Raw genomic sequence first — 13,939 nt, forward strand, 5'->3', positions numbered from 1 at the left:
CTATTGGGAAAGTATGCATAATTTACTTATGCCTCCAGTTTTATATAATGTGGTTCAAACCACAAAAAATGGCCACATAATTAAGATAAGTAAACGAAATGTCTATCATTATAAGTTTATACAACCTGTCCTTCCAGACCCCTAAGGACCAGCATTAACTTTCTGTATATAACCATATTGTTCCAATGGCATATAAGAAAATATTGGGTGAGTTGTTTTAAAATCCTTTCAGTCTTTTAGGAATCTATCAGCAACAATGACAAACGAGTCTCTTCCAAATATAACTATACAATACTCCATTTAGCACTGGTGGCAAATTGTGCTGTTTGATGAATTATGGGAGTGGCAGTCTACCATATTCAGGGGGCATTCAGGTGGAAAGAAAACAAAGTGTAAAATTCAATCACTGGAATAAAACTCCTTGTTCCGAAACAAGTCTTTATCTGCCCGTCACAATCCTAACAAAATGAAGCATGGTAGGAAAACAACACTGCTTTTTAAAAAAAAAATCTTTCGGGCCAAGTCCTGGAGATGAACTGTTTTAAATGGGGGAGGGGAGGGAAGCATGAGGTCACTTTTCTTGGCGAAAAAGCTTGCACGGTTTCCATCAACTTCAGTAGCAACATTACTTTCTGCTATGAAAAAACTGGGCACTGACTTCTATGGTGTCACTTGGAGGACAAACCAGCCCCAAGAGCAAACTTCTCGCTGTCCTATGGAACTTAAGCCAAAAAAATTAAATTTCATAATGCAACATTGCATATTTAAACAGCTGCACAGTGGTTAGCTGCTATAGGTCAATTACATAAAATATCCTCTGTATGTAGGTTTCTGTATATGTGTGTAGGGTGTGTGTGTAATGTGTATCACATTTTTAAAGAAAAATCTCTAGCAGTAGACAATAGTGCCATTGTTTGTTTTTTTTAAACTATGGTTATCATTTTAACCCCCTTTGTATGCTGCCTGTGATTGGGCTATCTTACACATTGAGTTAATCAATTAATCAAGAATATATAGATCAGCGATGGCTAACCTTTTCGCCAAGTGCCCAAAGCGCGAGTGCGCAACCCCCAAATGCAATGCTTGTGCACACACACACCCGCGCACACATCCCACATCCCGCGCATGCACAACAGAATTCAAAGACCAGCTGGCTGACGGGAGGCACACGTGCATGCACAGCAGAACTGAACTGGGGCGAAAGCTCACATTCCCAGAGGGCACTGCATGCCACCTGTGGCACAGGTGCCATAGGTTGGCCATCACAGAGACGGAGGGAGGGAGGGAGGGAGATGACAAAATAGTTTAATCCTGTGTTGTTCCTTCTCCTCTTTCTTTTATTTCTAATGCAGCCTAGTTTGATCTTGCTTGAGAAAGCATTAGAGACAGATTTTCTTTGTCATATTAGCTAGCACTCCACAAACTATTTAAACCATCTTCTTTTAATTTAATACCATAGAAATGTGTTGTATACTCCAGCCACAGAGCAACACGCAAAGGCATATTTGTATGAAAATCCATTTATTTTATGACTGAACGAGTGGGGTTTGCTTTTTGCCTTCCAGAAACTCAAAAAGGCATCAAGACATCAAGAAAATTAAGAATCCTAGAAAGAAAACATGTGTGTTGGGGGGGGGGGCACCAATTAAAGCAGAATAACTGCTTTTAACAACCCACTGCTTGTTAAGTTCTGCTGGGAAGCTCTATGAATATTTGTAGTAGAGTGAGAACCTGGCCCTTTGGATTATTTTGGACCAAAAGAGCTTCATAGGCCTTTGAAACAGTAGTAGTAACTTGTTTTATAAATGTAAGGATTAGAAAGTTTAACAAATGCCTTGCTATCTTGGTAGAAAAATGCCTGGCACTCTGAGCTTTGAAAAGGATCATAAATGAGATTCAAAAGGAGAAAACTGGAGTATCTGATGGATGAGGAGTATAAATAAACATCTGAGCCCTTATTGTATCATCTTTCCATACCAGCTAATTCTTCCTTAACTATTTTTCCTAAGTACCTTCACCTTTCGTATTTGAAGTAACAATATCTTGTTTCCAGTAATAATATCTTGTGTTTGACATTCCTGCCCTGGAAAGTACTTTTGATATGTAACGTCTTCTATAAATATAAGACCATAACTTAGACAGTTTAAAGCAGTTCATCCACTTTACAGAAATTCTTTTACAACTCTGTAATACAAAACAGGATGCTATTTGAGAACTGCTATTTTTGTTTCTAGGAATTTTGTTAAAAATTCAACTGAACTTTGTGTACTGGATTCCTTCATTGATATATTTATTGGTGTTCTTTAGGAAATTGTAAAACATGACTATTTGCAAGACCTATTTAGTTTCTTCTTATGCAAGATTTGTGTGTTTTATGTGCTTTTCTTCCGTCTTCTAATTTGCCTGGAACATGTATTAAGTTAAATGTATAATGCCTTCCATTCCTGCATCTTCCTACCCTGGACTCATTTTGAAAAACTTACTGTTGCCAGCTTTAATATTTTTAAGTCAAGTACAGAAGATGCAGAGGGGAAGATGCCAGGATGATAACAATGTTGTAAGTCACCCAGTCACTAAAAGTGAGGGGGCATATAAATCTTCTAAATAAATAAATAACTATTTATTGACAGTGTCAATACTTGCAGCATAAGATTTTACTCCATTTGGCTAAGGTGTGCCTAGAGAGAGGTAGGTAGGTGGGTGGGTGGGTGGGTGGGTGGGTGGGTGGGTGAGTGAGTGAGTGAGGGAGGGAGGGAGGGAGGGAGGAAGGAAGGAAGGAAGGAAGGAAGGAAGGAAGGAAGGAAGGAAGGAAGGAAGGAAGACAAAATGGCATGATTTTTTGGTCAGATTTTACAGTCTATTTCTATGACTCCTTTGGATAGTTTACCAAATGACTTAGCAGTAATGGGCAACTCACCCAAGGCAGTGACAGAAATGTGAACTATATTGTTTCAGCCCCACTTCTTTTCTTCACAATGTAAGATGATGTACATCAACCCTTCTGCAGAATGGTCAGTATGAGCAATCCAGGGTTTTGCTAGACAAACCAGTGTGGTAGGTTAAGTGATGAATAGTCCTTTGGGAAATCCAGATCAAGTGCACCCTGATTGACAGAAAGTACCGCAATTGATTTCTTGGAAGCAATCTCGCAGTCCAGCCTACCACACAGGGACGCTGAAGGGGAGAAAAATATGAAGAGGGTAATCCCTGTATGCCAACGTGCATGCCTGAATTAAATGTGACATATAAATGTAGCATATAAATATTTGTCCAAAGTTGCTGGGATATAGTGGAAGGACAGAAATCTTTTGATTTTGACAGGACTGAGAGAGAAATGACAAATGAATTCTAACAGTTGAAAATCACTGTTGATTACAGCAGTCCCCAACCTTTTTTGGCACCAGGGACTGGTTTTGTGGAAGACAATTTTTCCACAGACTAGGAGGAAGGAGCATGCAACCTAGATCCCTCACATAGGCAGCTTACATTAGGGTTCAATGACAATCGAATGCCTGATGATCTCTACGCTGAGGTGGTGAAGCTAGTTGCTGGGGAGTAGTTGCAAATATAGATATAGCTTTGCTTGCTTTCCTGCCTGCCACTCACCTTCAGCTGTGGTGGCCCAGTTCCTAACAGGCCATAGATCGGTACCGGTCCATAACCCAGGGGTTAGGGACCCCTGGATTACAGCACAGTTGCCGGTGGGAACGACCATTCTTTCCAGAACAAGAGGCAGGGTACATATATTAAGTATAGTAGGGATGATTCATCTCTATTCTACAATTCACAATTCCATTATGTCATTTGGATTCCTATTATTTCTATTTTAAGAATAAAAAGCTATACTTTGTAAACAGCACATAACTCTTGTTTTCATGACCATTTCATGATTTCACTGAATATTCCAAGTTACTTTCTAGTTCGTTTTTCCACACCCCTTCCACAATCCCAGGAAAAGAAGTTACTTATGTTTACCCTGCTTATTGAACAATTTAACATTTGAAGCATAGAAACATGCTTTAAAACACAAATTTAAACTTTAAACTTGCTTTTTCAAAAACCAGCTTCCTACTATTATCTTCAAAACTAGGCTGACCAGCCTTATTTGGAGTTTTTGCTGGAAACAGGTCGCTGTTCTTTCCAAATCCACTTGACCCAAAACTTGATTTGATGAAGAATCTTTACAAGATCCCCCTTGCACAGGATTCCCCCCCCCCTTCTATGGGAAAATCCTCTCTTGTAGAATCCAAGCAGAGATGATACTGCTTTAATAATGACATCGAGGTAAGGATTCATTCCAAACTTGGTGTCTGGGCTTCTCCGTAAGCAACGGGGGCCCACTGCTGTAATTTGAGAGGAGAAGAGAGAGATCCTACGGCCAAAAGCTGAACTCCCGCATTAGCAGCACCAATCCAGATGTAGAATGGAGGGGGGGGGGAAATAGCCCAAAGCGCTTGCAGCAGCTTCGGGCAGGTCTCACTCAAATCTGGACGCCAGCACGCTCTCTCTTCCTCCCTCCCCGTTTTTAACTTGGGAGTTTTCTAGCGCGCGTGGAGACAGGAGAAAGGAAAACGTGGTTAAGGAAAAGTTGGTGGGAAAGAAGCCAGAGGCTCCTCCTTTTAAGGTTTGTTGATCTCCCCCCCCTCCCACAACCACCCCCTTCCCGGGCAAAAACAACCCCAAAGTTCTCGCGGGCAAATCGGGGAGCGAGAAGGGACAAGCGAGGGCTTTCCGGTGGATCCCAATGAAGCCCTGCAAGAAAGGCGGCCACAACCGGAGGACTTGAAACTAGGCGCGACCGGAGTTGCCTTTGCCCTCCTCCACTTCGGGACGCTTAGGGTGTCGGGGCAGCTTCCCTCCCCTCCCTCCCCCGGGATGCTGCTGGGGCTCCTCTCGGTGTGGCTGCTGAGCTGTTCGATCAGCTTGTGCCACGGCTACTTCGACGGCCCGCTTTATCCGGAGATGTCCAACGGGACGTTGCATCACTATTTCGTGCCCGACGGAGACTACGAGGAGAACGACGACCCGGAGAAGTGTCAGCTGCTTTTCAGGGTGAGCGACCGCCTGCGCTGCACAGCGGGCGGGGAGGCTGAACGCTCGCATCCCGTGGCGGCGGCGGCGGCACCCGCTCTGACGCTGCGCGAGGAATTCACCCTCCTGGGCCGGCAGGTGGAGGACACGGCGCGCGTGCTGGAAGGCATCCAGAAGAGCATCGCCTACGACCTGGACGGCGAGGAAAGCTACGGCAACTACCTGCGCAGGGAATCCGCACAGATCGGGGACGCCTACGCCAGCTCGGAGAAGTCGCTGGGGGAGCTGGAAAACAAGTTCCGGCAGGGCCAGGAGCACGAGAGCCACGAGGAGAGCCGCCTCAACGACGACTTCCTGGGAATGCTGGTGCATGCGCGAGCACTACTCAAGGAGACGCTGACCGTCTCGGCCGGCCTGCGGGACAAGTACGAGCTGCTGGCGCTCACCGTCCGGAGCCACGGCGCCCGCCTCAGCCGCCTCAAGACAGAGTATCTCAAGGGCTGAGCGGGAGCGGCCCAGTGGCCGGCCACGCCGGCGGGACTCTTGCCAGCCACGCTTCCCCACGGACTTTCCTCCAACGCATGCCACCGACCCACCGACCGACCCTTGCTACAGTACCTCAGTGCAGATTGTTTGCAATTTTCACCCGAGAAAGAGCAAAATAAATTCCAGCAAAACTGCCTTTAGGTGGCGCGACAGACAGTTCAGACGACAAATCGACAGTTAATTGTTTCCCATTGGGGAGGGGGGAAAAACTGATGGGGGCGCTATTTTTGCTAGGCACCCCAAAAATGCAGAAGATGTCATCCGCCTATTTTTAAGTTCGTTTCTTAGCTTTCTGACAATGGAAATTCGAGTTATTGGGGAGGGGGAGGTGTCTATGTCAGTAAAAAAGAGCGTTTGTGGGATTCCAACTGGCAAAACGTTGAAAGACGCACACAAGCTTGCTTTATTGCATTCATCCGCTTTCTTTAGCATAATGTATCTGAAATAGAGCGAACAAGTGGCCATTGACACAATCTATGCACTAACTCATTGGGATGGCTTCTTTCCCTATAGTTAGTTTGCAAGTTTTGACTCAATTACTTGGAAGTAAGCTCTATTGAGTTAAAAAGGTCTGGATTTGGAGTCAGTATAAGAGTTGCTGTGATTAAAAGCTTTGAAGATAATTCTCTTTAATTCCTTTTTAGTGAGTTCAAAGAAGTATATACAATGGTATAGTCAAACATCTCAGTTCTGGAGGATTAGGAGTATCTGCTACGTTGCAATAGTTTTATAATCTATTGGTCAGAATTCAGCATTGTTATATACACTTAAGCCCCGCTGATTTATTGTTTTATGGAATGGGTTGTATAACCTTGAGAGGAAATGTTATAAACAGGACATGTTAAGTTACAAGTTTGGAACTTTGTTCTCTAGTTCTTTCAGATGAAATCTTTTGAACTTCCGTGGTGATCCAGTATTACTAAAAAGCAATAATTGATAGAACATCTGTTGCCAAGGTTTCCATACATTTTATTTTGCTTTGTTTTTTTAAAAAAATAAACCTATAAGGTTGCACTGCACCCACACTGACAATTGAAGAACTCAGTTAAAGTAATGTATTAATCCTTTTACAGATTGATTATAACTACCCTGGAAATTTGTGATGTTATCAATGGCTTGTGGAAAATTCTGGAATGATGGTTATTTCATTTTAATTCATCAGGAAAAAAAAGATAATGCTTTATGTTGGATGTTAAAGTAATTTCCCCCATCATTTTACTCAGTGTTTTATGAAATTCAAAAGGCCATTCAAAGTATATGATAGCTATAAACATGCACTCAACACCAGGTAACAGTTATTTTCTCTTCCAGTTTTATTTTTATTTGCCCTGAATCATGATCACACAAATAAATATCTTTATCATTATTATTTTTTAAATGTCATTCATAGAATGGAAAAGTACAGTTCTCTAGTACTACAGTAAAAGTTGTAAATCGCATGCATTTTGTTCACAATCTGTGCAGAGTACATACTGGCTGTGTTCTGAACTTTACAAAGAATAGGCATCAGAATATAATATTCTGGTATCAGAAGACTAATTGCTTCAGCTATAGTTTGATGTAATGTGTCTTCTAAAATAAGCAAGTTTTTTTTAAAGGGCAAATCAACCCCTATGGTTTCCCAGGAAAACTCAGCCAAATTGGAAGCAATAACTCACTGTGCCTCTCCCTGTTCTGCACAAATGGCTTTAAATTCCTTAAAGAGATTTTGCAGAGCTAAAGCTACTGTTGAATGTTGCTTGGCTCCTTCTAAGATAACAATTTCCTTCCCAAAGAATTCTTTTAGATTGCCAACAATTAGGCAGATATTGGAACCATTTACCAATCCAAGAATGCCTACATTGTAATGTTCCATAACTGATGTCCACAGAGTTCTATAGAAAATGTTTATGCTAAGTTGATAACATAGGCATAGCCTTTAGAAACAACCAAAAAGATTTAATAGATTTTTGCTATTGGTACTCCATTGACAGGTTATATGGTTTTGTGCTTCTGGAAGGCTGCAACAAACCAAGTAATACTTTCAAAAGATATGAAATGTTGGCAATCCAAAGCAAGGTGATAAAAATGGGTTTGAGGCTTTTGTTTTCTTTTGCATAGAAAACTCATATTTAAGTCAAAGTAAGATTAATTTAAATTTGTTCCACTTTTCAGAAGAAAATTGAGGCTTGAGGCTTCTAAAATCATGAAAAGAAGAGGGAGTAAAGGGACAGCCAGTGAAGTTTCAGAGAAACTGAACAGCAGCTTTGCACTATAACTTAAGACCAAATGACAATAGCCAGTTTTCATTACTGTAAAATACCCTTTCCTCTTTTGACCCATATATATTATCACCAATACTGCTTCAACCAAGCACTGACCCCACTGATTGTGATAGGATGTTGCCACATGTTAAAATAAATGATACTTTGCAATTGTAAGTTATATGACACATTTCTTAGTCAGATAGAAATAGGTACTAGAACCTCAGGATATAGTTGTGAACATAATCTACTCAGCAAAATTAAAAGATACTAATTTTCCTGCCATTATCCTCAAAGCAGCAAGAATAGGTTGCATGGTGCTGAATTCTTATTTTTTTCATTAAAAAGTGAAATGATATTGTGATATGTAGCATAACACCACGAAGGGTCTGATTTTTCCCCTTTTGAGGACTATATATATAGTGTCTACAAGAGCAATATTTTCAAAAGTCACCAACAACAGAATTACAATGGCTTCTACACAATGTTTTCTTTAAACATACAGTATTTAATAATGTTATTCCATCAGTGAAAACCTAATCAGGTTTGTAAATCCATGAAATCAGGCTCATCATCATTGCATATCCCATCTATATTGCTGTATGTGAAAATGCTGTCATTTCTGAGAGTTCATGTCTTCACTTTTTCTTAAAATGTATGCATCATTTTTGCAACAAAGCATAATCCATAATAAAAAACATCAGTTATCATTCCATTCAAATGATATAAGGGGACATTTTTTAAGATAGTACAATTCAACAAAAAATCCCCATCATGAAACCCCATTGACCTTAAAACTAATCACTAATCACCCATTGAATCTTTGTTTGGAATTAGCAAGGCTTTAGTTTTGAGGGGATTAAGTTTAGAATTATTTACTTCACCTAGATTTTTTTAATTTGTCACAGCAAGGCAGGATATTTTTTTATTGAGATAACTAAAGTGAAAGATTGCCATCTAGCGCTTTAGAAAGTCTGATATATGCTTACTTTGGAAGAATCCACCAATAGAATCAGCTTCTCAAAATGTGATTTATTAGCTGTGTGTTATAGTTTTTAACCCAAAAGTGCTTTTTCAAAAGGCAAATGGATTTTGTTTTTTCTTGAAACTGCCTTTTGAAAAAGCACCTTTGGGACCTCCATGATCTGAATGACTGAGAATATCCACAGACATTTATGATTTTTAAATTTATAACTTTAATACTAGAAATACATATGAAGCTAAAAACTAAGCATTCTAAATTTTAATATACCTTTTTTATAGTCCACAGTTTATCTCCAATGGCAGATGATGTACTTTTTTTTTAACTGTCTCTAAAACAAATGCTTAAATATTAAGAATGAGCCAAAAAAAATTGGATTCATATCTTGGAATTCTTTCCCTTTCTTAGCCAAACTCTTTTCATTCTTATTTTCTTTCATTTGATTTTATTACTCTCCCAGTTACGATCTTTGAACAGAATTGGAGCTCCAGTTGCTTCAGCCAACATGCTGAAATGGGCATGGGTTGTAGTCTATACCCAGGCTCCTATTTTTTGAGTATATAATAATAAATTTATGGCTTGTAAGTATTCTGGGTTGGTCTGTCAAACATTTAAAGCTATGTTTCCTTTTTGAAAATAAAAATTGTAAATAATACCTTTTATTTCATTATAAGTCTTTATTTTAGAGGTCTCGATAGAGCCAGACTCCTATAATTTTAATAATATCAATAACTTACATGTTAATTGGTTGCCTATTACCAGTCTATATTAAACTGAAAAGATTCCTGTCCCCTTATGTATCATTATTCTCTCTCTTTCTTTGCATTATCACTTTTTTATTATTCACAGTATGAATCCATATTTATCAGAAGCAGCTGCTTTCCCCCCTCAAGATTCTAAACATACTGTATTTCCTTGAAAGACTAGTTGTTACTATGTAAATGTGTTTGGCTCCTAAAGCTAGTTGTAGTTCTTTTAACATACATCATCAATAATTTTGTCCTTTCCATGCTTTTTGCTAGCTTTTGTTTCTTGAAATCATCTTCCTGGACAACAGCAAAACTGCATGGAGAGTTTTTAAAAACCATTGTTCTAAATTGAATATTAATTCAATTAATACAATTCAATAACTAATGTTAGCTATCAACATGGCAAAAAAGCAATTTTTCATTTATTTAGTTTTAATATATTTAAGAAATACTTTAAAACCTGTTTAAGTCCTGCAATTCAGAGAGATGTTAATATTTATTTATCATAGGCTTTGGACAGATTTTTCTTTTAGAATACCAAGGATTTTTTGCAGATTTTATGCAGTTTGTTAAAACTTGGTTTATTAAGTCCAGTTTACAATGAACAAGGATAAAAGTGATACAAAACAGATCAAGGCAGCTACAGATTTAACTGCTTTGTAAAAGAGGAACTTTCAGTTCAATTCCCTTTTCATCTTACTAAAGGAGTACTGTAGTAAGTGATTTCTTGCAGGATTCTTAAACTAAATGTGTCTCTAAAGATACTACAAGAACTCAAATCTTCCCTAAATTCTCATTCTCTCTGGAAATTCATTCTCTCAATGAATATTGTGCTTAAGCTTTGGACTACATGAAAAAGATCCTCTTATATTATCTATAAATCCTTGGAATATTGGAACAGTAAGCATACTGTCTGGTCTGCAGAAATTCAGAGGACAATTAGCAGTAAAGGTTGAAATTTTCTGCTGCCATCTAGTGGTTGTCCAGATGTTTGTAATCTAAGATGTTTGTAGTCTAAATACAGTGTTGTGTAATTTTAATGACCTACAGTTCCATCTGCTTGGAAAAATCAAAGGCAATCAAAAAACAAATCAACAGGAGATCAGGTAGGCAGATATTATTACCACTAACTCAAACCTACAGCAACCGTCTCTCCAAATTTCATAGATATCATTCAGTCTGGTTTCGCAATTCCTCTTGGCTTGGAATGGCAATGACAGAAATTTTTTGTGTAGCCACTTCATAGATGAAATTCAATCACAATTATATTGCTCTTCCAGGAATTATATAAATGATACCTTTTCTTTGAATTTTCAATAATACCGGACATGGGCTTTGATTGGAGCAACATTTGAACTTTCTGTGGAATCATATTGTTATGCTTTTGTTGAATAACTTGACTAAATTTGTTCTTAAGTATGTACCAGGAGAGGTTAGCAGGAAAAAAAAATCTAAATGTTTTCCAAAGGGGTGGAGCTCCAATCAGAACTTAATGAAGAAAGAGATTAAATACTGAGTCCTGTCCCGAAGGTTGAGCCAATTAGTATACATGAAATTGATTGTGGAAGCAAAACACTAATATCATAATCTTGCTAATTTATTTGGATATTATGATGTTACGTTAAAGAATGTTTCCTTACAAGTTTTAAATTTTTAATAAGTCATTGTTTCTCTGCTTAATATAAATGGACATGATTAAACAAGTAATACAGAGCTATGAGGATCAAAAAGCATCCTATTTTCACCAATTACACACTTGAGAAATTGTAAATGTAAAAGAACAGCAATCTCTCCTAATTTGTTTTCATGATTGATTCTGAATTATCCTGCTTATCAGTATTTCTGTAACTTTCTATACAGGGTGCCATAAGTACATTTTCTTTACTGTTCTACATATTATTATTATTAAGTTAATAAAGTATTGTTATGCTTTGGAATGTTTGTTTTGAACACTGCATTACTATATATTTTTAAAAATGAGCCTTTTCAAGGATGCCTAACTGTATACATAATTATTTGTATATACACACATAAAAAGAGAAACATCAGAATAATGAAAACTCCTTAATCTTATAACACAGAGACATAATCATAGTTTCAGTGGGGAAACTGTAAGTATCCTAGACCAAGCTAAATCCAAAACATGCTAGGAAATTTCAGAAACTTGGCATTCAGGCAATTCAGTCATGAATAAAAACATGGATAAACCACATTACATACCATTCATGAGAATAAAAAGCTAAGAAGGAAATGAAAAAAACAACACATCCTCTTCAGAAGTCAAACATCCAAATAAGGAGGGATTAACACCAGACAAATAATCATGCAGAAGACAATTCCTTAATCATGGAACTATAGGTAGTGCACAATTTACTACCATTTGATCAGTACCATTGATGGTGCTGAAAAGTGATGAATGGCTCTTATAATAGTCGCAGCGCCCCTGCAATCATGTTTGCAATTTAGGCGCTTGACAACCAGCATGTATTTACCACAATTGCAGCATATTGGGAGGGGTTACATAATTACCTTTTGCAACCTTCCCAATCAGCTTCTAATAAGCAAAGTCAATAGGGAAATTGGATTTCCTTGATGATGGCATAGTTTAGTTAATTACCATGGCAAAAGTAGTCATAAAGTAGGCCATGACTTGCTTAATAATAGCATTGCTTAATATCAGAAGTTTTGGTCTCAATTGTGGTCATAAGGCAAGGACTATCTGCAATAGTAATTCACTGTGACTGAATATAGCTGAGGTTTCTAGATACAACAGCACTTTTTTAAAAATAGTGTAAAATATTTCAGTGTGAATGAAAACTAGATGCTGAGAAATAGTTATAACTGTGGATGCCTTTTAAGAGTCAGTGATACTAGAATATAAGGAGATATTATAGTAGATAATCAGGTTTCAGAAACTTGTTCAGTCTATCCTCTATTATGAACATACAAAGGAATTGCAAGAAAAAACTATGTCATCTTAACCTTCTTTGGGAAAGGCAGTAGAAAAAGCATAGTAAATTACTTCAGAAACACACACAACGGAAGATGTCTTGGTTTATTGCCCAAAATAAAATGCAGGATAAAATAATAATAACTTGATATACTTCAGCTTGATTAGTTGTTAATGATGGTCAACCTCGGGATTTGATGGAATCAGTAAATTAGCTTAATATTAAATGTTTCAGTAAAATGATATTGTAACTCCAACAAAAATGTGTAACATACTATAAAGGAAATGAATTCCAGATTTGAATTACGTATTACTCTAGATATTTTTAGTTAAAATACTCATTTTATAAGCATTTTGAAAATAGAAGGGCAATCATGAGTCATACGTCTGCTGAACAATTATGTAATCTAAAAGGGAGCAGACTTAATTTCAGTTGGATAACATTCTTTTTCATTTGGATCTCAAATACCCTTTATACTTTCCACCTGATGTACCAGTCAAGCAAACATTTCAGACTATATCACTTGTACAGTTGGTTTGTAAAAAAGCTGCAGAAATATTTTTAACTCTCAGGATACACCATCTTTCATTTTACTGCATTTTGTAAAATTATGCAAAATAGCAAAAAGGGAGAAAGAAACCATAAGTAACAGCATGCAATAAGAAAAGGGAAATATACCTAAACCAACATCATTTGCTACATCTGTCCATCAATTTCTATTTTTGCAAATGAATCTTGATTCCACTATATTCAAACAATGCTTTATACATTGCCTTTGTTCTTTACATTTATTGTTTGTCTGTTTGTTTCTCATCCAATCAAATTTTCTTCTCTTTTAGAACCATACACACTTCTAGGTACTTGTTTTGTGATTTATCTTTTGACATGACAAGTGTCAGATCTACACTGCTTATTATATTAAAAAATCACCAAAGTATCACTGCAAATCCTTCAGATTCTAACCAACAATACAAAATCTCACAAAAGTACTTACACATCCAGATTCCCAATCAGCACACTACTAATGTCATTTTTCAAATTAAAATTGTATCAATAAGTACATTAAATTATCAAGGGAATATCTTACATCTCTGTCTTAATCCCTTTTCGATATTTAACTGTTGTTACACGTTCTATTTATTCTCATGTATATTTTATTTCCATCATATATTACTCTTATTACATCCAGCAGTTCAGCTACTTTTACTGCATTCAATTCTATATTTGCACAAAATATTCAATAATTAAAACATGATGAAATCTATTTTATCCTAAAGGTAAAGGTTCCCCCTGCACATATGTGCTAGTCATTCACAAGTCTAGGGGGCGGTGCTTATCTCTGTTTCAAAGCCGAAGAACCCTGTCTGAAGACATCTCTGTGGTCATGTGGCCGGCATGATTAAACGTCGAAGGCATTTTTACATGCTTTCGAACTGC

The 13,939-nt window shown here is 37.6% G+C and overlaps 1 protein-coding gene across 1 annotated transcript; it reads left to right on the plus strand.

The window, feature by feature from the left end:
• Window positions 1-2,750: 2,750 nt before the first annotated feature.
• FIBIN (fin bud initiation factor homolog) lies at window positions 2,751-13,524 on the plus strand. Its single transcript, XM_081939856.1, has one exon. The coding sequence runs from the start codon at window positions 4,876-4,878 to the stop codon at window positions 5,533-5,535; it is 660 nt and encodes a 219-aa protein (XP_081795982.1). The 5' UTR covers window positions 2,751-4,875; the 3' UTR covers window positions 5,536-13,524.
• Window positions 13,525-13,939: the final 415 nt, after the last annotated feature.

The sequence above is a fragment of the Natrix helvetica genome, assembly GCF_964273705.1.
Source record: "Natrix helvetica genome assembly, chromosome: 1".
NCBI classification, from domain to species: domain Eukaryota; kingdom Metazoa; phylum Chordata; class Lepidosauria; order Squamata; family Natricidae; genus Natrix; species Natrix helvetica.